We start from the raw sequence: 27,311 nt of genomic DNA, 5'->3' as shown, positions 1-27,311 counted from the left end.
CAGCACAACAAGAACCTCTTCTGGCCACTAGATGCATAAGATCTTAATAGGTCTCTAGTCAGTTGAGAGTCAGAATTGTTCAGTTCTTGAAAGCTAGTGCCTGTTTGGGTATGTTGCGCTCTCTCTCTCTCTCTAAGTGATGTTTTAGTTTCTTAATAAATCTTTATTTGCTTTTTGAACTCAACCTATGTCTCCAGATAATCTCTTGGGTAACTTCTTTACCACCAGAGCATCCTCTACTGTGCAAGCGTTTTAATGTTTTTCTTCGCACCGCTCAACACATGTCAGATTTGTGTCCATTTATTCTCTTGTGTAGAGACTGACCTGCTTTTCTGATTTAGACAGTAGAAGGGCACTGTTTGTTGCCAGAACTGGCAGAAAATCATAAACCTGATTTTCTCTGCAGGAGTGCAATAAGCCGATTAATTCTTCTATTAACTGTCAAGTTTTCTGCAACTAGTTCTTACAATCAATTTCTGATATATATATATATATATATATATATATATATATATATATATATATATATATATGCCTTTAACTGTTCTCTAGGTGAAAAAACAGCCCCTGCATTTCCTCATTTTATTTCATCTGTTATATCATGATGCCAGATAAATGTCTCTGAGGGACCAGATATAAATTGCAGGGCCCTATGATTAAGACCATTTACAACCACTCCTTTTGGCATCTTCCTTAAATCCAGTGAAACGGATGATGGTCAGTTGGAGGGAAATCACCTGCTCTCCTCTGCTAAGATTCACTAGTGTAGACATGTAATTGAGGCTGCTCACATGAGCAGCCCTATCCGGGCTTGCACATCTCTACTGGGGTAGGGCTGTTCGTGTGAAGTGCCAGGATCCTGGCTGAGCCTGGAGTTGCCCTGTCGGGTAGTCCAGGAATTTTCCCTGGGCTATTACCCAGATAGAAAGGCATGAGTGCACCCTTATACCGGGGATGCCGGTTGTGTGTCCACTCAGACTGGCTGAGGAGAAATCCCCCAATGCACACAGTGCATTGAGGGATTTCTGGAAGCCGGGCTGTGTGTTTCCCAGGCCTCCAGAAAGCTGTGCTACTCGCTGCAGTGGGGATCGTGTGCTCGGTGGCATGGTGTAACACAGGGCTGAAGGAGATTGTGTAGGGGAAGATAGGTCTGTTCCTGTCTTCCCCACAGCCCTCCCTAGCCACCAGGGATTTTGGTTATGTGAATCTTACTGTCTTATCTTCAAATTGTCTTCAGTAAGTCATCCCTTAACGGCTTGGGTCCAGGGTACTTAAGAGAGTACCTTCTTTGTCAGGAACCCTGCTGCCTTTTAAGATCATCTGGGGAGGTCCAGTTACGGCTGGCACCAGCTCCTTTGGCGGTGACTTGGAACCAGGCCTTCTCTGAGGCTGCCCCGGGGCTTTGAAATACCCTCCCTGTCAAAATAAGAGCATCTCCATCTCTGATTATTTTTTAAAAGACGCTCAAGACACACCTGTTTTCTCAGGCTTTTTAATTGAAATTAATTTAAAACTCTCTAATTGTTTTTATTCTGTGAAATTGTTTTAATTATCTTAACTCTGTTTTTATATTTGTTGTGTTAAATTGCATACATGGCCTAGAGATGCACCTATCAGGCTGGAAAGAAATATGATAAATAAATAAATAATGGCCATTTCTGCCTGTATTTAGCAATAGCAATAGCACTTACATTTCTATACCGCTCTATAGCCGGAGCTCTCTAAGCGGTTTACAATGATTTAGCATATTGCCCCCAACATTCTGGGTACTCATTTTACCGACCTCGGAAGGATGGAAGGCTGAGTCAACCTTGAGCCCCTGGTCAGGATCAAACTTGTAACCTTCTGGTTACAGGGCAGCAGTTTTACCACTGTGCCACCAGGGGCTCCTGTGCCACCAGGGGCATTTGACGCCTATATGCACATTCTTTGATTTTAGCAGTTGTCACTGCAGGAAACAATGGCTGACACATTCCGTGCGATGGAATGCTGGCATTAGGGACCCACCAGGGCAGATGTTCGATGTGAAAGTCAGCTATGCAACTATGTGGACACTGTTTTAAGCTGTGTTGAACAGCACTGCTGAGGCTGCCTTTCATGTTGTGCAGGCTGATGGACCCTCCCTAAGGCTGGCGTATCACTGCAATGGATTTCAGCCAAAAATCTTAAAATGAAGATAGGTGATCTTTTTACAAAGCCTAAGGGTGGGTATGAGGAATTAGTCTTCCTGGCTTTGGGAGACTGTGGAACATGTTTGGATTTAGATGCTTTTCTAATAGCAAGCTAGCCATGCACACTGAGGACAATAATCTGCAGATGACTCTCTGCTACTTCGGTTATTTATTCTGTGAGAGCGGCCTGCTTCTCTGAGAAGTGGGGACTCGGGGCGTGGTAACGAATGGGTTTCAGTGACAGCAGCTTTCATGATCATGGAAGCCTGAAATGTATGAACTCACTTTGAGGCAAGGCTTTTTCTACAATGTAACTGGCAACATTTTGTGAAGTACCAAAAAAAAACCTCCACTGTGCAGTGGAAACTAAGTCTTTGTGTAGTTGGGAGTTTAATAAAGCATTAAGGTTGTTTCTTAGAGGAGGAAAAAGCAGAGAAAATGAAAAGAGAAAAAGGAACTGGAAAAAATGAAAATGAAAAGAGAAAAAGGATGAATACTTACTGGCCCCTTTCAATGTTCATAACCTTATACAAAAAACATATTAAAGCCTTCCTTTATTCTCTCTCATTTTTTGCAAGGCACCTCCATTTTTCTTCCTTCCTCTCTGTCTCTCTAATTTCCTCGTTATTTTCCTTCTCTTCTTCTATTAATTCTCATTTTCCCTTCCATTTTTCTTTCTTTTTGTTCAAAAATTCTGGTATAAGGGGGTGCTTGTGGATAGCAGTGGCCTGTATCCATCACCTGTGCAGCAGGAAACAAAGCTTCAAATAGATCTTCCTTTGAGGTTCCCCTTTCACACCCATTCCCCAGTGTGATTGCTGCCATTTCTCTTGCTTCCCTTAAGCTGGTCCAGATATGGGCCATTTTTAAAACGTATTTAATTTCATGTAAATGGGTTGTGTCCTGTGTTTCTGCCACTTATCTCTAAGGTGCAAACTTCTATCCAGGTACTCATCTTCCTGACATATTTACAAACCACACAGGTGGTCTCTAGTCTATGGGAGATCCATTGGTTTCATGGTTTGTCAACAGGAAACTGAACTATGCCAGCAGAAGTACTTACACTACTGCACTGAATGTTTATATTCAAATATTTGTTCTGCACAAAAAGTAGGTTGTTGGGGATAGGGAGCCATTTGATTTATTTATATCTATGTAAACCACTTTGGGTATTTTTGTTGAAACGCGGTATATAAATATTCGTCGTATTTGTATTCGTAAATCAGTTGTCTTCTACTGGGAAACAGTGATGTCATCCGATAACTAAGCAGATTTGGATACATGATGATGTCACTGAGGGCAAATGAAGCGAATTCAGAGTGTGGGCGATGCTTCCTGCATCACATTCTCCTCACTCTGAACAGCATCTCTGCTGCCTGAATGGTGCCAGGGAGAGGTGTGCAGCTGACTGAATGGAGATCAGGGAAGACAGTGTGGCAGCTGCCACATGATAAGTGCTGGAGAGGAGAACACAGCCATGCTGAGAACACTTTGCCTTTTTCTAAAACTCCTTTTAAAAAATGCTAAAGGGGGGTTGCTTTTCATTGGGGGCAAGAATTCACAAAATCTCCTGTCCCACTCATTTTGGCTCACCATAACCAGCATCAGACCCACCACGGGGACACTGGCAACCATTATTGGGGGGAAATTCTAGCCATGAGAAGCATGCTAACTAGCCACACCCCTGGGCCTCTGGTGCTTGTCTGCACAGAAACACAGACACACAGAAACATAGGAAGCTGCCTTATACCAAGTCTGACCATTGATCCAGCTAGCTCAGCACTCTCTAAATTGACTGGCAACAGCTCTCCAGGGTTTCAGGCAGGAGACCTTCCCAGTCCTACCTGGAGATATCAGGGATTGAACCTGCGACTTTCTGCATGCAACGCTGATGCTCTGCCACTGATCCACTGTCCCGTAAGAACATAAGAACCGCCCTGCTGTATCAGGCCCAAGGCTGAGGTTTCACACAGTGGCCCACCAGATGCCTCTGGGGAGCCCACAAGCAAGAGGTATGTGCATGCCCTCTCTCCTGCTGTTGCTCCCCTGCAACTGTTACTGTTCTATGGTGAGGGTTCCTCCATGCCATGTGGTGAGGGTTCCTCCATGCCATGTGGAACACTGAAGCCCCAGGCTTCACACTGCATGGGGGAATCTTTCCTGTGCTTGGTGCTGTTTTCTGCAGTCGGCACACTCCTACTTGTCATCTCCCCACATCCAACTAGGGATAACATCTGCATAAGGCTGCTTTTTTCAGTTCAATCACCTTATATATGTTTACTCAGCCCAACTGGTCCACAAGCTGCACAGCATTGTGGAACTGTAATGCTGTGCCCTGTGGCTGCTGCAGAGTTAGAAGGCAGCTCCAGCCCTGGTAAGAACGGGCAGTAGTGCAAGAAGCATTTCTGGCGTTCTTGCCATTTGCGACAATGGGGGGAATTGTGGAAGCCTTACTTGAGTGGTAGCTCCAGTGGCTTACCAGCATCAGGGCTGCTTTCTCATTCTGCTGCTACCCTGGGGCACAGTGTTATGGTTTCATAGCACTGTGCAGCATGTGGGCCACTGTGTTAAATGGGGCTTAAACTCTAGAACAAGGTGGGCAAACTTGGCCCTTCAGCTGTTGTTGAACTACAACTCCCATCTTCCCTGGCCACAATAAATTGTGACAGGGGATGATGGGAGTTGTAGTTCAACAATCGCTGGAGGCCCAAGTTTGCCCACCCCTGCTCCAGGAAGTGAGGTTAGGATTTGACCCTCTAAAAAGGGATTTTAGCAGACCCATGGTGCATGGGTCCTCAATCAATTGCTCAGAGCCCCAAATCTCATCAGCTGCCTCCCTCCTCTGACCTCTTCCAGAAAGGAAGTGCAGCATTGGAGGTACCTGCCCAGACCATGGGAGAGTCTTAGCCTCAACCAGCTCTCTGCTGCTTCCACCTTCAAAGGTGCTGTATGTATATGTATGTGTGTGTGTGTGTGTGTGTGTATACATATATATATATATATATATATATATATATATATATATATATATAATCAGAGGCGTAACTATAGGGGGCAGGGGAGGCATGTGCCCCGGGCGCCATCTTTTCTGGTCACGTGGGGGGCGCCGCCATGACAATTTTTTTTTTAAATTTTTTGTTAATACAAATGTTTCCTGCTCAGTGCAGCAGCGCTGCAGCAGTCAAGGGAGCATGTTGGCGCCCCCTCCCCCATGAGCAGTCCCTTCCGCGCCGCCCGCGCCCCCCCTCATTGCTTTGCTGGCGCCTGGCGGCCAGTCAGTGGCCTGGCTTGGCGGCGGCGGGCGCTTGTGAGGAAAAACCTAAGTATAATGTAGTATGTGGGGGGGGGCGTGGGGGGGGCACCATTTCAATGCTTGCCCCGGGCGCCGTTTTCCCTAGTTACGCCTCTGTATAAAATAGTGTGTGTATATATAAGGAGCCAGCGTGGTGTAGTGGTTAGAGTGCTGGACTAGGACTGGGGAGATCCGAGTTCAAATCCCCATTCAGCCATGAAACTAGTTGGGTGAATCTGGGCCAGTCACTTCTTTCTCAGCCTAACCTACTTCATAGGGTTGTTGTGAGGAGAAACTCAAGTATGTAGTACTTGAGTATCTCTGGGCTCCTTGGAGGAAGAGCGGGATATAAATGTAATAAATAAATAAATAAATAATTAGAGACTTAAAAATATATATGCAATTATTATTATTCTTGGGAGCAGTTATGACTGACTTTAATTATCAAAAGGGGGCTGTGGATCTGGGCCCCAGAAGTACCTAGCAACTCTCCTGGATCTTAAACTGCTTGTTAAAAGCCCAACGAAAGTATTTCTTATGTGTGCTTCTACACCACTAATAAAAACAATTTGGTGGATGTGATGGACTTCGCCCTTTGTCCTTTGCAAGAATACAATGGAGACTATGGCTTGAAGACAATGAGCTTGTTCAGATGGCCTTGAAATTAGATTTTAGTTAACGATTCTGTAGAGGATGCTGACTGAGGCGGGAGAAGAGACTGCTGTAAAAAAGGTGAGAGAGATGTTGTTTCTACAAGACAGAAAGGAACAGCAATACATAGGGGTCATAAAAAAAAATAATGTCCTTGCACAGTAAAGAGGCCTTCCATGGCACAGAAGGGAGTGAAAAGAGGTCTCTATTTACGGCTTGCTTTAAAAGATGGTGAAATGGGATGGATGATGTGTAAACAGTTTGCAGTTTGACCCTGACACTACAGTTCTGGCTTAATAGGGAATTGCCCATTATCTTGCAGAGATTCTGCGGCTGTCCATATTGAAAGGATGGTGAAGAAGAAGAAAGGAAATGTCAGGTGGCCCCACTTAGACATGGCCAGTAACAGGGTGTGGACACATGCTATTATTATTTAGGATATTTAAATGTCACTTTTTTGTGCTGAAAAGGATGGATCAGTAGTTGGGAAATTCTCTTAGGCTGCTTTCTTGTCGCACAGGTACATCCTTGCTCTGCATGTCAGCCAGTGATTTCAGTGAGACTTGCTCCCAGGCATGTCTGCAAAGGATTGCAGCCCAAATATAAGCAAGGTGTCCCAGACATTTTAAGTATGCAAAGTTTATCTAGAAAATAGCAGCCCACAAATAAGTTAAGCTGGTGTAAAGCTGTCTTACTCCCATTGACTTCAGTGACACTAATCCATTCGCTGAAGTCAGCTGTCTTTTCTGGGAGAAGATTCAGATTAAACCGATCACCAAGTACATCACTAAAACATCCTAGTTAATGTTATATAGCCATACCTGGTAATGCATTAATATATGCATGATGTAATCATATACTTCTCCAGCAAGTTTGTTTTCTGGTCTCCAGGGAATAATGACAAACTGAATTCCTAATAAGGGCACAAGGATTAAAGTAGCTCTGACAGCCTTCATGTACATGTTGGACTCCGCCCGATGTGTGTCTCTTAGCTTTGTTACCAGAACTCGTACGATGTTAAGCAAAAAGAAAAAATTGACCTGAAAGAACAAATTATTCATCATCATCATCATCATCATCATCATCATCATCATCAAACTGAACCAATCAAATATTCCAAACTGACAAAGTTTTTTTTAAAAAAACTACGCTTCTTTTACATATACAAGAGCTTAAAATAGGATCCACTTAAATTCCATTAAAATTAAAATTGTGTCAAGGCCATAATACAGGTGCATGAATTTCATGGGGTTCAAAGCTGAAGCTAACACTGGGAATCTGTAAAGCAGACTGAATGATATTTTAGAAATCTGTTCTTCTCCCTGCCATCCCTACCACCCCTGAAACTCATTTGTGCTTCTGAAGTATAAGCTCTGTCAAAAGTGCCACACTTATGTGAAGATATATGAGAAATGTACTTAAGTAGCAAGAGCATAAATATACAGTACATCTTAGACTTTTCAAGACTCAGCCAATGCTCAGATAAGGAGAGAAACAACACTCTATAACCTTCACACAGCTGATGAATGCTCACATCTGATACTTGTCCAAAAAACTGCTGCCTTATTCTTGCTTTTGGGAGCTCAGTTACTCAGCTAGCTTAGCCTCCCTCCAGGTTTATTGAGGCAATTCCCACTGAACCAGACGGTTTAATCCCAAATACTATTGTCTGTCCTTTGGTGGCTACTGAGCTGATTGCTAGTGTATTTTTGACAAGCAGTACTGTAATGAGTAAGCCAGACCTTAATAGCAGGATTTGAGGCCAGCAATTATGATACATTTTTTTAAAAAATGAATTTATTAGAGGTCATTTTAGAAATACGACAGGTTTTCTATAAGAGCAACTGAAGTATACAGCTTGGGAGAGAGTTCAAAAATAGGAAAAGATCTGCCATAAATCTTGAGCTGCTTGCAGCTCTGGAGAGGCCAAAGAGCATGCGAGGCATTCCCATCCAGATGATAAAATGTAGTCTGACATTAAGCACAGCAGCTTGCTTTCACAAAACGTTACACTGAAAATGACTGTGTGTCGTCTCCAGTCGATGCAGAGGTACTGAGTCATGGAAGCCTGAAAGTAACAAGCAACTTATTTTTCCAAATGGATTCCCCCCCCAAAAGACATGGCACCCCTCGGATACTTGAAATCTAAATTAAAATACTGAAGACAGACTGAGGCTAGCTTTTCTGCCATTTCCACCTTATTTGTCACCAGAGTATTTGTTCTTATAAACAAATGATACACACGGCTGCAGGCAAGGTCAGCTGCCAGGCCATTCCATTTTGAATCTTCAGGGATGTTGACTCATATCCCAATCTTACAGGTTTGTATATTAAGCATCAAGAAGCACGAAGGATGGCTTGTGTAGATTTAGCTTCAAGAAAAGCCTGTGTTGAGCCAGTCTGCCATTTGTAATCAGGGAGTCAAAGTGAATCAGGACTCAAAAACCGATTCAGAGAGTTGGTCCAGTGAACCAGAACTGAACCTGAAACTAAAATCTCAAGGTTGATTTGAATCTGAACCAAATCTGTTATGGACACATAGCAATAGCAATAGCACTTACATTTATATACCTCTCTATAGCCAGAGCTCTCTAAGCGGTTTACAATGATTTTAGCATATTGCCCCCAACATTCTGGGTACTCATTTTACCGACCTCGGAAGGATGGAAGGCTGAGTCAACCTTGACATGTACCCCAACCTTGGACTTAAAGGTACCAACTCAGAAGTATGTGGAATTCAGGCCTGTGTCTGATTTCATTTTATATTAAGAAATGAAATAATACCTGAACTCAGGGTGAACTGACACCCCAGATCTCAAATGGTCTGTGAGGGAAGAGGCGATCCAGCATTGTATTGTGAAATGGATACTCAAGGAAGCACAAAAGCCAGGCCCGAACAATCCAAATGCTAATATGTGACTCACGACCAGATAATGTCTGTGAAAGAGGCCAGAGGCTGATCTCCCCTCTCCTGTTGCAAGAAGTCAGCGTTAATCCTTGTCAATGATTAACTCAATTGCTCTCTATGGAAATTCAACATAGGTAGATGCATACAAAGAAAACACCTACAGTGAGGGAAATAAGTATTTGATCCCCTGCTGCCAATAACCACCCAAACCCCAAAGCAATCGGACACTCCTACGATTTTTTAATGAATATTTGAAATGTTTTAAATTATTTTTCTCATAGGGTATAATGGGACCGGAACCAGCCCATTATCTCCTATTGTGGAGCACCTAGGGGCACAAAAGTGGGGTGGGTGGTATGCACTCAGAGGTGCCTACCACCCCAAAAAAATCCCAAGGCAATCGGACACTCCTCCAATTATTGGTGAATTTTAAAAGTATTTTTGAATTCCTCATAGGGAATAATGAGGATTGCAGCAAATGTATAGCTTCACATCGGGGGGAAAGGCATGATTTTTAAGTGATTTTTGAAGTTTACGCGTCTTTAAGGTTTTTCTCCATAAAGAAGCATGGAGGTGTCAACAAATGTATAACTTCACGTCGAGGGCAAAGGGGTGGCCTAGAGCAGAGTGTGGTGGGTGGTAGTTCCCAAGGGGGGCAAGGAAGCTATCAGAATTATTTGAAAGGAATTGGGCAAAGGGCTGATTTTTAAGTGATTTTTGAAGTTTATGTGTCTTTAAGGTTAGCAGATGAGAGTGGATTCATGGTTTGTCATTGAAAATCTAATATTTAGCAACCCATGGGGGTGGTTGGCACCCTCTGTGCACTAGACCACCACTCACTCTGGGCCACCCCAGCACCCCACAAGTGGCTTTAAGGTTTTTCTCCATAGGGAAGAATGGAGGTTTCAGCAGCCCCATAATTGCACTTGGGGGGTGCTGGGGTGGCCCAGAGCAAGGGTGCTAACCACCCCAATGGGTTGCTAACCCATGGGGTACTGGGTTTTGTTGTTTCTGAAGTGTTCTGAGTGTAGATTCTTTGGTAGCATATATTTTCAAACTAATTTTTAAAGTTAGTGTCTGAACCAGAACCGAACAAAAAAGTTAAAAATGTTTTTGCAGTTGAACCTGAACTGGAATGGAACCCAAATTTTTAATGGTTCAACTCCATGTTTGCACTCCCATTGTAAAGGGGATTCTATTTGGCAAGATGAAATGTACAGCCATGACAAAGCTTTAGAGTACCAGGAAGGCTATCCAACAAACGTTGCAGGATGTCTGGTATTTGCAAAGTTGGTTGCTTTCAGCATAGCAACATGAAGCCATGCTATTTTGGCTAGTGTGGCACCAACTGTTGCTTTCTATCAGGGTCACCTATTTGTCAATGAAACAGCTAATGTCAGGATTATTATTCTTGGCAGAAAGTTATCTTGAGATCAGCTGGCTTTGTTTCCAAGAAAGTTTGTTTAGGATCAGAAGGTTAGCAGAGAAAACAGGCAGTAACAACACAACCCTACTCATGTTTTCTCAGAAGGAAATTCCATTGAGTTCAATTAACCCCCAGGTAAATGATAGGGAGGTGCATGAATTGATTTTTGCAATTGAATTTGAGTTCAAATCCTATCAGCTTGATTCGATTCAAGCTTGAATCTGCTGCCTTGAATCTGGGGTCGATTCGATTTGAATTCGATTTGATTCAATTTGAATCTGAATCTATTTGGCCTAATTTTTAAGGGCTAGGGGACATCAAAGTGGGTTGGGTGGTAGGGCCCCATGGTGCCAACTACCACCCAACCCCCAAAGGAATCAGGCAAAAGGGTGAATTTTTAGGAATTTTTATGTGGATTCACAGTGTGGATTCTCAGTTGTGAAATAAATACTGTGTATATTTCTCGGTTGTGAAATATACACATCGTGGATTCTCAGTTGTGATATAACTTTTTCATAGGGAATACCTATGAAGAAGTTATTTCAAACCAAGAATCCACACCAAGAAGCAAGGGATATCATGAACCAATCTAGCCAGAGTGGTAGAGAAGCTCAGAGGGCTGGCACTGTGGAGACAAAATGGCAACTCAAATAGCCAAATCAATTCAAACGCAAGTCTATGATAATTCGATTCAACCTCAAATCTGATCAATGTCCCCAAGTGTGCTTCAATTCAAAGTCAAATTAGTCAAATCGACCAGTTGACTCAATTTGGCCACAAATGGATTCACACATCCCTAGTAAGTGTGGATATGACTGCAGGCTGAATGACTAATAATGAATTTAATTTTTATGTAAACACACTTCAGTTTTAAAAGAGCTTGTTTGAAATGTTACTGTGAAATTGTCTTTCATGAGAGATTCAGAAACATGTCTGCAGGTAATAGATTCAGGACCACATCCATCCTTAAAAGTAAAATGACCCAGGCTATAATCGTAACCATTTACTTCAGAGTATGTCCCACTGAACTGAGTGGGACTTACTTCTGAGTAAACATGCAGAGAATTATATTGCACCACTCTGATACAGTCGTGTTTACTTAGAAGTCAATTTCAATCCTTTCAGTGGGAATTATGTTCAAAGGTTTTAGCCTAAGGTCTTGATTTAACAGAACTGTGAGTATGGCACTCCAGTGTACATATAGGCCATCTTTGGATGTCATGGAGAACCTGATGCAAACTCACTTCAGGTTCACCCCCTGTGGCATTGGAATGAATGGAACCATGGTTCCCAGACCAAAGTGGGGTTCCAATTCTTCCCCCCAAACTGGGAATGAACCCTCGGCTGGAAGTAAGGTATACTTACCAAACCGAGGGTCCATAGCCTCCAATGTGATGTCTAGTTTGTGCAGCTTGCACAATCCAGAGTTAAGGGGAGGAATCTCCTCCCTCTCTCCAGCACAATTGGCTGCTGTGGCTGTCCTTCTTGTGTTGGAGGAAGTCCATCCAGCCAGTTCCTCCCCCTTTTATACAGGAAATGATGATAGTCTGGGAATGAAGGGAGACAGCTGTAGTGTACAAGAAGATATAACCGCAGGGTGGCCGCTCCATTGAAATGAATGGAGAATATGTGGGATGTCCACAAGGGACACTGCATTAGTGTGGTGCACTTGAGAGATTAGCTCATTTATTATGGCATGGGCATGCAGATGATAAATTAGGTACGTTGCCTTAGAAAGCCCATGCCACATTAAATGTGTTCATGTTTCTGTCTATCAAGACAGAAAACCAAGGGTGAATGTTGTAATCAATGCAGAACTAGACAACTTGTTCTGCTCTGCAGGACATGCTGGCAGCATAGACGAGGACAGTTCTTTGTACTGTATTCATATGATATCATCTAAATGATATAATTTGCATTGAATTAGAAGGAGTTTCATTTGGTTGAGACAATTATTGGTGTACTGAGCAGCAATCTCCCTGCCACCATCTGTGACTTCCAGTCATCTGGAGTCCCTGGTCCCCAGTACTGCTAACTACAAATATCCAAAATAATGAGTCAGCTCCTTAAGAATATTTCAAGGGGTTTATTAATTTTCGATTAAGATTTAGCAAGTTCAGGGATAATAAAAGGCAGCCAAAGCAAAATGTGCGAAGAAATGCTGAGGGAGCTGTATATGCTCAGTCTAGGGAGAAAAGAAAAGATGGAGGCGGGGGCGGGGGGAAGAAGTATTGTGTGCACTGGCAGTACACATGACCTGTGGCAACTTCCAGAGTTGTGGAGCACACCTGGATATCCCACAATCACCTGAATGGATGAACTATCAACATAAAGAACACATTTCTTTATATGTTCCTGTATATGAATTGCATGGAAAAACAAGGCAATTTTGTCTCTGCGATCTGGCTTCAGGATAAGTAGCAGTTCAAATGAAGGGGTGACAAATATAGGTGAAATCTCCTACAATTAGGATAATGATATAAGTAGATTGTGGGATCTTCTTCGTTAGAGATCCTCAAGACATGGTTGAATAAGGATCACTCTGGGATATTCTGAGCAGCCTAGTAGAGAACCTCTGGGAAACAATAAACAGAGAAGAAAACAAAAAACTGTAGCTGAAGTCTACTACAAAGTACCATACCAAGGAGAGGATGTGAATGATGCTTTCATGAACAAGTTACAGATGCTTCAAGGCAGCAAGGATCAGTAGTAATGAGAGACTTCAACTACCCTGATTTCTGTTGGATGACAGATGCCACTAATTATAGAATCTCCAACAAATTCCCAACACAACTGCCTCGCTGGCAGGAGGTAGAGGAAGGAATAAGGGACCAGCTGTTCTTGACTTGATTCTAACCAGTAATTAAGAGGTCAATGATCTTGAAGAAGGGGGGATTTTGGAAAAAGGTGGCCAGTGATGCTGTGATTCTTAACCTTATGAAAAGCTAAAGCTGAGTGTAGTCAAATATACTTTGGATTTCAGGCAAGCTTGTTTTAATAAGCTCAGAGAAATGCTAGTTAGGGTTTCATACCTGGATAAACTAACAGGGAAAAGAGCCCCAAATGGATGGGAATTTCTAAAGAAGAAGTTACCAAAGGCACAGTTATAAATGACTCCAAGGAGAGAGAAAAATGGGAGACTTCTAAAAAAAGGCCGTGATGAACTGAAAATAGAAAGGGATGTGTATATGCAGTAGAGGTCGGTGCAGGAGCTGCAGGGGTGGCCGCAGCAGGAGGCACCTTTAAGTGTAAATTAGCTAATGGCGCAGCAGAGAAATGACTTGACTAGCAAGCCAGAGGTTGCTGGTTCAACTCCCTGCGGATATGTTTCCCAGACTATGGGAAACATCTATATTGGGCAGCAGCGACATAGCAAGATGCTGAAAGGCATCATCTCATATTGCACAGGAGGAGGCAATGGTAAACCCCTCCTGCATTCTACCAAAGACAACCATAGTGCTCTCTTTTTGCCAGGAGTCGACACCAACTTGATGGCACACTTTACTTATTAGAAGGTGCTTACCTACCATACCGTCACACCTGAAAGCTCTTCTGAGCAGTGGCGTGCCACTCAGCACCCGCTGCAGCAGAGGATTGGTTCCACCACTCATCTGCCATGCAAATGGCCTCCACAAATTGTGGCCCCTCCCGGCGGCACCCACACAAGTCATGAAGGACAAATACAGACAAACTAGCTGACCACACACAGAGCATCTGTGCAGTTGTGCACTGAGCCTGTGGCATTCCTCTGCAGTGCTCTTGCTTGCTCTCCCCCTGCAGCACGCTCGCTCACTCTCCCCCCGCAGTGCGCTTGCTCGCTCTCTGCCCGCAGCTCGCTCGCTCTCCCCTCGCAGCCTGCTCGCTCTCTCCCCCGCAGCCTGCTCGCTCTCTCCCCCGCAGCCTGCTCGCTCTCCCCCCGCAGCTCGCTCGCTCTCCCCCCTGCTACCACCACCATGGCCGCTTGTTCCCCTCAGGCCGCTGACAGGCCCGGGCCCGTCCCTTGCTCTTCCTTCTGCCTCTCTCCGCCCTCCCTTATTTTTCTCTTTCTCACTCCTCCACTTGCTCTTCCTCACTTTTTCTTCCTTCTCCCTTCATGTTTCCCACCCCCATTCCCCTTTCCCTGAGTTAACGGATTTTGTTCATCTTGTTTCCTCATTTAATTCACACAACAGCATCCTCCTGAAGGGGCTATTTCCGCTCTCATGACCCATCTTTTTGCAGACCCTTGCCTACTATCTATCTATCTTCATCTCCTCTACAATCAAGAACATCTTGAAACGAGCCCCTGGTGGCGCAGTGGTAAAAAACTGCCGCCCTGTAACCAGAAGGTTACAAGTTTGATCCTGACCAGGGGCTCAAGGTTGACTCAGCCTTCCATCCTTCCGAGGTCGGTAAAATGAGTATCCAGAATGTTGGGGGGCAATATGCTAAATCATTGTAAACCGCTTAGAGAGCTCTGGCTATAAAGCGGTATATAAATGTAAGTGCTATTGCTATTGCTATTGCTATCTTCTGACCAGTAACAGTTGCATTCCAACTGATCTTAACCATCACAGGCTCCTCCTCCTTATCTGCATAGGGAATCCCCACTGTCCAATCACCACAGTGCCACAGGCTCTCCTCCCTATCTACATATGGAATCCCCACAGCCCCATCACCATGGTGCTTCTGCTCTCATAGGCTCCTTCTCCCTATCTGCATATGGGATCCCCATTGCCCAATTAGGTGCTTCTGCCTGCAAACTCTGTCAGCCAATCGCCTCCTTTCTACCACGTCCTCACGCATGGCCCGTCTTGGAGAATTAATAATATAGATAGCCCAGAATTGTAAGGAAAGCTAAAGCTCAGAATCAGCTGAGTTTGGTGAGGGCTGCTAAAAGCAACAAAAAGGGTTTTTCCAGGTATGTTCAAAGTAAGAGGAAGGAATCAGCTCACTGCCCACTAAGGATGGTGAAATGTTAACAGATGATAAAGAGAAGGTGGAGTTGCTCAACTCCTATGTAATGGTGACAGAATGAAAATAGTTTATTTAATTATTTATTTATTAAGACATTTTTATACTGCCCAAAACTTATGTCTCTGGGCGGTTTATAAGAAAATAAAAACAAAATAAAAAACTCGTTAAGACAAAAATGGGGGGTGGGGTAAATTACAACAATTTGGGGTAAATTACAACAAACAATCAAAAATTCGTTAAGACAAAAATGGGGGGTGGGGTAAATTACAACAATTTGGGGTAAATTACAACAACAATCAAATTACAACAATTTAAAAAATTAAAATAATATTTTAAAACAGCATTAAAACTAATTAAATTACATTAATTAAAAGCCTGGATGAAGAGATGTGTTTTTAAAGACTTTTAAAAAGCTGTCAGAGATGGTGAGGCTCTTATTTCACTAGGGAGCATATTCCAAAGCCTCGGGCTCCCAACACCATATACATCCATCCACCCATCTATCTCTACACATATACAGTATGTACAACACACACACACACACATACTCTAAGGCGTACCCGTGGCTACTCCCATGTGTGGCAGCTCTCGTGAGAGTTCACAAGCAGCTGCCAGGAACTGCAAGAGCTTGCGAAGAGGGAGGGAGGGAGGGAGGGAGGGAGACTGAGGAGGAACCATTGTGAGCCACCAAGGACGGCCAAGCAGACTACAAATTTGGGGCCGCTGGCCTCCTTGCAAGGAGGATGAGAGCTGGCAGGGGGAGGTCAAGGCGGCGGCACCACGGCCACCATGAGTGGCCGAGCAGCCAACAAAAATGGGCCGCTGTGCTCCTTGTGAGGAGGACCGGAGCTACCGGCAGAAAGGGCGGCGAGGGAGACTGGCTGAAGGGATGGGAGGAGAACTGGCTGAGCCCTGAAATGGAGGTGGAGGAAGGGACAACTAGGGGTGCAGATGTTCTGCTCCTGGGTCAGCTAGTAACAAATACTAGTCTTACCAATAAGGCTGCCATCACAGGCCCATGAACAACATACAGCAAGTGAGTGTCGACACTTATCCAGCAGCTGGAAGAAAGGGGGGGGGGGGAGAGAATAAAAACTTTTTTTTTTTTTTACAAAAATGCTAAGTAAGCTGTATAAAAAAAATTAGGCATTATACTCACTTATCGTTGAAGTATTGTGTTCTTGCCACAGCATGAATGGATGCTGGCACTAAAGGAAACCCTAGAAGAATTAAGTATATACATATTATTTTGGAAGGCATACCATGTTAAGCTGAAAAGAACCTTTTTTAAAAGCACATACAAATGTGAATATCAAGGAATTACAAATCTAAGTGATGTGAAGTGCGTCGCTGTGCAAGGCAGACTGCTGGGGTGATAATACTTCTTGGAAAGAAAAACTAAAAAGGGATGTGAGAAAATAGGCTTCCTTTCTTGTGATGCAGTCAGTAGAGTTGGTATAGAAATTTCAGAGTGAAATGTGAATGTCAGGGTTCTTCCCAAGATGAAACTTCTTAGCATTTTTAACGTGAATCCGGTGGGGGTTAAACACCCTAGGGTGGGCCTTGAAATTTGAAGTGCAATTCAAAAATAAGTTCAGGGTAACTCCAAAACTGAAACATCTTTAAATTGTCATGCCAAACACATTTCCATAGGACAAGCAATGTGTCTCTGGGGTTTCTGACCTCCCTAATGGTCAGTGACCATAGAAGGCCATTGGTCATTGTGACTGATATACTGTGCAAAGGAATTCAGGGGGCTTGAGCACTGCCCACATCCCAGCATGCATGTATACACCTCCAATGGGGCTGCACCACAGGACAGCTGCACTCTGGGGTAAAGAGTCCATGTACACACTTGTGCAACACAGTGCCCATTGCCTGTTGGAAATCATGGGTGTCATTTCATTCATTCAATTTCTATACCGCCCTTCCAAAAATGGCTCAGGGCGGTTTACACAGAGAAATTATATAAATATGATGGATCCCTGTCCCCAAAGGGCTCACAGTCTAAAAAGAAACATAAGACAGACACCAGCAACAGTCACTGGAGGTATTTCCATTTAAGCTGCTACTTCATTGGACAACTCTTTGCCTGAAAACTAATGTAGGTCAGCCCAAAAAAAGGACAGCATGTACAATGCTGACGTTCCATATAGTGAGCAGCATATGAAAGCTAGGACCCCATATGGAGCCAATGCCAGCTAAAGCATTTCCTTATTGAAGTCTTAGGGTGAGAATTGACAGCTCTTGTAGCACAATCTTATACATGATTACTTGGAAGTAAGTCCTGCTTGCTGACAGGATGCACAGTGTACTGTTTCCATAATGCTCCATCCCGTGGCTGCTGTAGAATTGTAAGCAGCCCCAACTCTGTTCAGAATGAAAGGTTGTGCAAGCAACACCACTGCAGTTCCCCCCACTGATTGGAATGAGGACAACTTTAATGGAACATCTTCTTTGCTTTAAGCCCCACTGCTCATTGAGATAAACTGGAGAGGTCCATCTGCAGCTGCCACCAGTTCATCTGGTGGTCACTCATTATAGTTATATTATAATATAATATAACATAACTAGCTGACCCTGCACAGAGCATCTGCGTGGTCCTGCACTGAGCCTATGGCATCCCCCCCCAACTCTCTCGCTTGCTCTCACCGCCCCCCAACTCTCTCTTGCGCTCTCACCACCCCCCACAACTCTCTTGCTCACTCTCATTGCCCGCACAACTCGCTCACTCGCTCTCACCACCCCGCAACTCTCTCGCTCGCTCTCGCCGCCTCCCGCAACCCTCGCCCCCACTATCTCCCCCCACAACTCCTGTGCCCACTCTCTCCCCCGCAACTCTCGTACCCGCTCTCCCCCACAACTCCTACGCCCGCTCTCCCCCACAACTCCTACGCCCGCTCTCCCCCACAACTCCTACGCCCACTCTCCCCCACAACTCCTATGCCCACTCTCCCCTGCAACTCCTACGCCCACTCTCCTACGCCCGCTCTCCCCCGCAACTCCTATGCCCACTCTCCCTCCTGCAACTCTCGCACCCGCTCTCCCCCTGCAACTCTCGTGCCCGCTCTCCCCCGCAACTCTCACACCCGCTTTCCCCCCGCAACTTTCGCGCCCGTTCCCCCCCGCAACTCCTACGCCCACTTCCCCCCCGCAACTCTCGCGCCCGCTCTCCCCCCCGCAACTCCCACGCCCGGTCTCCCCCCCACAACTCCCGCACCCGGTCTCTCCTCCCGCAACTCCCGCACCCGCTCTCTCCCCCCGGAACTCCCACGCCCGCTCTCTCCCCTTTGCAACTCTCACGCCCGCTCTCACCCCCGCAACTCTTGCGCCCGTGCTACCCCTGCAACTCTTGTGCCCACGCTCTCCCCCCCACAACTCTCATGTCCGCACTCTCCCCCCCCGCAAGTCTCTCAACCATGCTCTCTGTCCTCCGTCTTTCTATCTCTGTTTCGCAGTCCTTGCTTCCCCCTGCCACTGCCAGGGACTGTCGCCCGCTTGCCTGACAGCCTCCAAGCTCCCTTCTCCCTGACACTTCACGGCACAGCTCAGCCAACCATTTGCCGCCTGCAGCCCCCAGAGCCAACTGTCCAGCGCCCGAAGCTGCCCCCAGCCTACGAGCTCCCTGCTGCTTCACGGTGCCCCCGAGCCAAATGTCAAACTGCTTTCCAGCCACCCCGCAAAACTCCCTGCTGCTCCGGAGCTCTCTCTCCCTCTGTCAGCCAATCACCTCCTCCCCCTCTGTCAGCCAATCACCTCCTTTCTACCACGTCCCCACGCATGGCCCGTCTTGGAGAATAATATAGATATAATATGCATAACATAACATAAAACTGCAGTTGTACTGCTTGGTGGAGTGCTAAGGAGACAGTAGGCTGTGTATCATGTCAGCCGCTGGGCTCAATGGGACTGATTTACCAGTAAGTGTGTGGGATTGCAGCTTTAGACATCAGATGCTCAGGGGTCAATTCCCACCCCTTGTTCCTACGCAGGGCATGCTTGAATTCACCCATGGGGCTTATAGTTCCATTTATCATACTAGTGGCTGTGGATTTAAATCCCAGAGGTAGTAATCCTTGCAATGGAGAAGCAAAAGAGGCTGACAGCTGTTTTTACCTTCACTTTTAACAGCCCTTAAAACCGTCTTGTATCCCATCCCTATTACAGATTGTGGGAGATTTTGCCTAGCTGGTTGTAATTCATTCTGGTGGTCCATCAAAGTAATTCAGACACTGCCTGCAAGTAAATTACTTATTCTTGTTATTCAGAAATGTCTTAACAAGCCAGGCCTATAGTGAATACGGCTTGGCATTACTAGAGATGTTCACTCTGGCTATGGCATGCAACAGAGTTAAGACTGATAGCACAGCCAGTCCCTTTCCCCACGTATTTTGTTTCAACAGAAAAATCTACCTATTCAATTTTGTCCAATTATGGCTGTTTGAAGGAGTGAAAATGGGTTGAATACAGCTTTATATGCCCAAACCACTGCATCTAACATTAAGTTGAGATGTTTTCTAAAATGCTGAAATAACTAGAAAATGAATCTGAGGGAATTGTAAGGGCAACAGAGCATATTACAGAAACTGGTTTTAGTATCATTTGGGGTGACATGGAAGATATTCTCTGGATATTTATTTTTCCTCTTCCTACTGTTCTTTTTAAACTCACAATTTTCAGTTTCATAGAGAATCCCCCTCATTTTGATTTCAACAGCTAGTATTTCTTTATAATGTTTAAATGTATATGCCAGTAAATATTTATGAAGCGTTCTGCACTTTCGAATACATTAAACTAGTAAATGTCTTCACTGTCTTAAAATTATGATGTGGCGGTGGCTTTTGGGGAAACTACATTTCCCTAGGGCCAGCAGGACTTTTTGTCCTAGCAGGCTTCCAGAGCGCTGGAGAGGGAAGGGAGGAAAAGCATTTCCCAAAGTAAAAACATGCAGTTGCTTAAGTTGCCATAAGACTATTTTCACTCCCATTTTCACTATTATTATTTGCAGTGACCGACTTGATGGGCAACACAACATTGGCATTGCCCATCAGCCAGCACAGCTGTGCACATGACAGGCAGGGCCGGTGGTGTTGCACATTTGTGCGCAAGTGATCAGTTGCACAATTACTGCACGTCTGCAGTTGCGCAGTGCTACTTCCATTGTCTCCATTGCCAGCCATTTACAGGAACAATAATTATACACTACTTTTAACATGAAGAGTGCTTTACAAGGGCTATGCGTTTGGTGATGCATATATAGAGCTACTTATCGATTGTGTTATTTTTTCATCTGGTTGATGACTGTAATAAAGATTCCATTCCATTCCATTCCATTCCATATATAGATCCTTACTTCTGGAAGAAAACCCCTATGCTACTTCCTAAGTCACTCCTCAAACTTGGAGGGAACTTTGGGAGCTATTCCTTCTCTTTTTAATGTTTTAAGTTATTAATTAATTATATTAACCTCTGCTAACTGGGCAAGGAAGTGCCTTTTTAAGGGTGGATCTCTTATATTCAGCAGGAGGACAGCAACCATTTCGCTCAGCACAGCATTTTTCCAGTGGCTACTGCTGGTGTTTTCTTTGTGTTTGTTTTTTATTTTATTTTGTTTAGATCATGAGACCTCTCAGGACAATGAATTATTTTCTCAATCTTTTGCTCTTACAGTGGAGAGGATCAGGGCTGAAATTTCCTTTGAGGACTAAGCCGGACACAGCTATACCCTTACAGCAAGAGAACCAGCTAACAGCTAAAGAGGATTTAGTGGAATTTCAAAGAGCTATAAAATGTTTTAAGCAAGACATTTTAGACCCACTGAAACTTAGCTTGGCTGCAGAAGATGTAGATACTGTAATTAGAGCGAAAGAAGTAGATTGCTCTTTCTCAAGTTAATCCTATTACTCCATTGCACCTCAAAAAAGGGGAGTTAATGGATTTTGGTAACAAACCTGACTCAAAATTAATTGATATTACTCAGTTGGAACAAAATCATTGGTCAGAGCAAACACTCGGCTTGCTGGATGCTCCCATTTTGCAACCTTCATCACAAAACATCGAGTTTGGGCAGTCCAATTTACTTCAATTAATGAGTGAGTTTTCAGGAGAACAAGGTTGTTCTTGTTCCTCCTACATGTTTGGGGAGTCAGACAATGGAGGAATCTTGCCTTATGACAGCCCCGCAGGATGATGAGGCAACTTCACAGAGAATACTCTGTCAGTATGCAGATTAAGTTGAAATTGATGCAAGTCACTCAAAAGACTCCATGAAGTCTCCTTAGTAATATTTCCATCTTAAGCTGGAATATGGCATGGGCTGGAAGTTCAAATGCAATGATGTTTCATTTCCTGAGTTTATTTCAAAATTTGATATTGTGATGCTCCAAGAAACATGGCCCCTTGAAGATCCTAAATGAAAAGGGTTTGGGACAAATAACATGAGGGTGTCACCTAGTTCCATGGGAGGGAGACCATGGGAGGGAGTTGAAAAGTAGTATATTAATATTTTAAATAACAATAACGGTTTTCAGTTTGAATCCCTGCTGGTATGTTTCCCAGACTATGGGACTATATCGGGCAGCAGTGATATAGGAAGATGCTGAAAGGCATCATCTTATACTGCGCGGGAGGAGGTGATGGCAAACCCCTCCCGTATTCTACCAAAGAAAACCATAGGGCTCTGTGATCACAAGGAGTCGACAATGACTCAACGGCACACTTTACCTTTAATAATGTATAATCCACCTTTCTTCCATCAAGGAACTCATGGCATAGAGTTCCCAAGAGGTCTCTCATCCCTGCCCTGACCACCCCCAGACCTACTGGACCCAGTTTCTATAAGACTGCTGCACAATGTGTCCTACTACTACTATGAATATTTATATACCTCTCTTCAACCAAAGTTCACTAAGTGGTTTACATAGAAAAATAATCCATAAATAAAATGGTCCCCTGTCCCCAAAGGGCTCACATTCTAAAAGAAAGATAAGGCAGATACCAGCAACAGCCACTGGAGGGATGCTGTGCTGGGGCTGGATAGGGCCAGTTGTTCTCCCCCTGCTAAATATAACAGAATCGCCACTTTAAAAGGCGTCTCTTTGCTCAGTAAGCAGAGAGTAACCTGCTAACAAAAGAAAAAAGGTAGGAGAAACTGTGGAAAACACCTGTGGTCAAATCTCTTTGGATTGTGGTCTTGCTCATGTTTGCTATCAACACAACACTTTAACACAGGTTTAGGCAATTAGATCAGTGCTCTTTTGGCCACAAGTGAAAGTGAATTCTTCAGAAATGGCATTGGCAATAGGGTGGATCTGAGAATGGATAACAGCTGTAGGCACATGTACTCCCCTTTTAGATGTTGCATGGAATGTGCAGCGATTTGTGGCATATGTCTGGCAAGCATGGTCCACTTCCCCCTCCACATGTTTGCTATATGCATGGGGGTGGGGGTGGGATGAGGAGTGAATGGACTAATGATTCCAAATCATTGCAAAAAAATATTATCAGAATCACTTTTCAAACGTTTGTTTTTTGTTAGACCTGTTTAAACAGCTGAAAACTAGAATTTGGTTTTGATGAAAATAATACATCACCGAGGCATGTAGCATTTGGATGCATAATTTGGTAAACAATTTCAAAACCCTCAAATTGTCAACATTCTGATATGTTCACATTTTTGACCTGTCATTAGTACTGGTTATATTGGAACAAGATCCGAAAATTGTACCATAACTATCTGAATTTGGATTGCTTGAACAGAAATAAGATAGCTTTCTTTCAACCAGTTCTAATTTCAGCCTCAGAAAGCACTAATCTCTTGCTTTCTTGTTTCACATGAGTGGTTTTACATCTACTAAAGGGAAACTGTGATGTGCAGATCTGTCAGTATGACAACAACAAAAAGGCAAGTGTTTGTTTACTGCGGAAGTACAGCAGGATACAGCTTTGCATTTTTAACAGTTCTGCATAATAATATTCAGATATATCATTCAGTTCATCCCCTAATTAGCATTCTTATGGATATTGATTCATGTTAAATTCTCTGTATTGGCCCTCATTTCAACTATGTGCTAGGCACATGATGAAGCAGTCTTGAGGTTTTTAAGACAAGTATATCAGTCCCAATGTCAACACGTCTTCTCTTGGCCAGACAGTTCAATCCAGATGACTTGCTGAGATTAAAATTCTTTCCATTTTGTCAGCATAAGGGACTTATTTTGCTAGGCCCACAGTTGAAGGCTTGTGAGAAGTGTAACACACTGCTGAGAAACTAGAAGGTTACTACAGCTGAGAACTGTGGTGACCTCAAGGAGGCTTTTCTTTTGGTAAACTGGCTAAGAAGCAATGTAGCTTGTGCAAGGACTTTCCTTCCAAGCCACTGCTTTTTTACTCTCCTGGGAACAAAAGGAGAGGCCATTTGGAGAAGACAAGGGAGTCATGGTTGCCCATGATTCACGACACTTGTGAATCCTTAGTAGCATTTATAGATCTGGCCAGGTTACTGAATCTGTACAATATTTGATTATGATTACAAAGTTTATGGTTATAAACGATTAAATGAACCTATGCAATGCCAAAGGTAGATCCCTTTTTTAAAAAAATAGGGTATATTGGTTTGACTTGGGTTGATGGTGGCTGATGTACCAAGGGTATGTCAGCCCAGTAATGTTCTGTATATGCAAGTAGTGCAAACCCCCAAACTGTGCAACTGATGCGACAGAAGAGTAAGCCCATTATTTTATTTATTTATTTATTTATCCATCCATTCATTCGATTTCTATACCGCCCTTCCAAAAATGGCTCAGGGCAGTTTACACAGAGAAATAATAAATAAATAAGATGGATCTCTGTCCCCAAAGGGCTCACAATCTAAAAAGAAACATAAGATAGATGCCAGCAACAGTCACAGGAGGTACTGTGCTGGGGGGTGGATAAGGCCAGTTACTCTCCCCCTGCTAAATAAAGAGAATCACTACATTAAAATGTGCCTCTTTGCCAAGTTAGCAGGGGTTCCAGTGAACCTACTCTTCTGTAATGTCATTTGTAATGCCAACCGCCCAGAGATGTAAGTTTTGGGTGGTATAAAAATATGTTAATTAGAAAGAAAAAAATTTTTGTGCAATTTTTGCATTTGTGTAATTTACACAATTTGTGTACATGCAACTTTACTGGGCTGACATACCCTTGTATGGTATCTCAGCCATAATAGTTTAAATTGCTATCTATATACATAATTCTCCTGGGTGTGCCTTTAGAACGTGCGTCCCGGCAGCCCAGCTGACTGGCTGGGCTGCGGGGGCGCCTGATTGGGTAAGGCGCACCCAGGAGAACAGCAGCAGCGGTCATGGCCTGGCTGGGTGGCTGCGGAGGCAAGGCGGTGGGCCAGGCGGTGGCGTGGGCCAGGCGGTGGCGGTGGGCCCCAGCCCGGCCGCAGATGTGAGGCGGTGGCAGCGGCACGGCCCAACAGCGCGGTGATGGTGGTGTGGCGGGGGTGGCCCGGCAGCAAGGTGGTGGTGGTGGCGGGCCCGGCATGGCCGCGGCGGCGGCACTTGGCCCGGCCACGGCGGCGGCACTCGGCCCGGCTGCGGCGGCGGCACTCGGGTTCAACTAGTAAGGTATAAAAAGGCAGCCACAAGAAATGGTCCTAACATACACTGATTGACTTACTGACTGATTAAGTGCTGTCAAGTCGATGTCGACTCTTAGCGACCACTTATTTGCAATTTAATCCTGAATCTACCCAAGAGGAAGTCTTCAAATCTTGCTGAAATCTTACTCCCCATCCCTAAAATTCTATTTTGTTTTCTCATTGGAAATCTGAAACATGTGGTTCCTGGAAAGAGACTTGCCAAGCTGGAGCTATTAGTACAAAAAGTAGAACCAGAGAGTTTATTGGAGTGGAGGGCTGTCATTCCACCTACTAGTCTTAGCCCTCCCTTCTGTAATATGGGACTAATACTGACCTGTCTTACAGGGTCATGGTAAAGACTGAGATGTACGTGAAGTATTTTATACAGGTGTATGAAAGTTGCTGGCTGACATCCCGACCAATGAAGCATGTGTGCAGCAAATGCGCAGCACACGTAATAGGAATGGGCAATTTTAGTCACTCTCCCCTTTACTTTATAGCCAACTGTGACTCTTGAAAATATGTCCCTAAGGGCTGTGCAACCCTTTACGACATATTTTCAGGAGTCTAAGTCAGCTATGGAGGGAAGGGGAGATAAACGAAAATTGTCCTCCTCTATAGAACTCAGACTTCCTTAGTCTGGATGTTGGCTGCTGTGTATGCATTCAAAGCGTTATCATCTCAGGAGAGTTGTACTTGATAACTGAGAGAAGGCATTTTGCTGTGCTTTTCTGTGGGCTGAAAAGTTCTTGTGAGCTGGAATGACAAGTCTGGAAATGCACTGTGACTAGAGGAGGAAGTGAAACAACCAAACAAAACCAAAACCCACATACCCCAGCCCAAGAGGTAGTACCAATGCAAACGCTGCTCTTCAGCAAACACTGCCACCACAATGAGAGTATGAAGATAAATGCCTTCACACAGCATCCAGAAGTAGTTGCAGCCCATCATGTATTGGTGAAAAAACTGAAGTACTTTGCAGCTTACCTGTCAGACAAATGGAAAATCATTAAAGTATAGACAGACATTGGGCAGACAACAGTATACATACCGTACATAAGAACATAAGAACAGCCCTGCTGGATCAGGTCCAAGGCCCATAAGGAAGCAAACAAAAATATCACTGCTAAGATCCAAAGGGTTTCCCACCACATATTTGTTGGACTCTTTTCGCATCTGCAACTGACTATGAGCTACTAATAAATCAGTCATGCTGAGTACATCTTCCACCTAAATCACTAGACATCAGGTCCAAAGAGCCAAAATTCCAAAAGTTCTATCAGTAACTCACATGTTAGAATATTTTTCCACTCTGGTGTGCTTTAGAACCAACAAATAAGTGGACCAAAACTCCAGCAAAGTCCTGGAGAGAAACTAGCTTCAGAAGGTCACAATAACCTTTTAAAAATCTTTTATTGCGAAATTACAAGAATCATGTTTCTATATCTAGAATGAATTTCCAAAGTTGCATAAGATACTTTTTTGGGGAGAAATTTAACTCCCACTAAACTACATGTCTTTTAAAAATATAAAGTAAGGACAGTAGTAGGGGTGTGCATGAACCAAAATTTTTGTTTTGAATTCAGCCGCATCGCCCATAGGCTCTGCCATGTTTAAAATCACACCTGGAACACTCAAAATGACTCAGAATGTTCTAGGTTTGTTTCATCAAAACAACTGGCTCAGCTGGTTGTTCCAATAAAACATTCCGTAAATTTGTGTTCCGTTCCAAGCTTGGAACAGAATGCAAAAAGGTTTTGTACACAACCAGTTGAGTCAGACCTGTCCCTCACTCCATTCTTCTCCTGGAGAGCTGATGTTGCATCCCTATTTGTCTTATTTTCCAGCTTGTCTTTTCTTCCTGATTGGCTTCTTCTCTGCTTGTCTTGTCTCTCTTTCTCTGATCCTCACAATCTAGGCTTTGGCTGCAGGGGTGCACCTAGGTAATTGGAGCACCCAGACTGCCCCCGCTGGGAGGCTCCCCCCGCCAAAAGCCCCCTAGAAACCTGCTTTTGGGGGCCTCCTGCAGCCACCCGTGCCCTATATGCCATGCCGAACCTCCTCCCCACATAATTTCAACTGCCATGTGCGTGGCTGTGGGGCAGCGGTGGTTGGCGGGTGAGCCAAGCAGTCCTTCCCTCCGCGGTGGCGACAAACAGAGTGACTGCTGGGCCTGTCTGTTCAGCCCAGCAGCTCTTTATAATTGTGAAGCACTCCAGCACACCTGCACAGTTGAAATAGATTGTTGTAAGCCCGTGACATCACAGGCTTGCAGCGAT

The 27,311-nt window shown here is 44.3% G+C and overlaps 1 protein-coding gene across 6 annotated transcripts in view; it reads right to left on the bottom strand.

The window, feature by feature from the left end:
• Positions 1–27,311, bottom strand: part of CALCR (calcitonin receptor) — a 360,448-nt gene that overhangs the window by 18,664 nt on the left and 314,473 nt on the right. For 5 of the 6 annotated variants that reach the window (XM_053263181.1, XM_053263180.1, XM_053263179.1 and 2 more), the window contains 4 exons: positions 25,866–26,019; positions 16,564–16,624; positions 16,399–16,465; positions 6,936–7,154 (listed from right to left, as the gene is read on the bottom strand). In XM_053263181.1, coding sequence (XP_053119156.1) covers positions 6,936–7,154; positions 16,399–16,465; positions 16,564–16,624; positions 25,866–26,019 — 501 coding nt within the window. Of the gene's footprint in view, positions 1–2,672; positions 2,913–6,935; positions 7,155–16,398; positions 16,466–16,563; positions 16,625–25,865; positions 26,020–27,311 lie in introns of all 6 variants that reach the window. The other variant, XR_008310066.1, reaches the window with a different exon arrangement.

The sequence above is a fragment of the Hemicordylus capensis genome, chromosome 6, assembly GCF_027244095.1.
Source record: "Hemicordylus capensis ecotype Gifberg chromosome 6, rHemCap1.1.pri, whole genome shotgun sequence".
Taxonomy (NCBI): domain Eukaryota; kingdom Metazoa; phylum Chordata; class Lepidosauria; order Squamata; family Cordylidae; genus Hemicordylus; species Hemicordylus capensis.
This window is presented reverse-complemented; position numbering and strand designations above follow the sequence as displayed.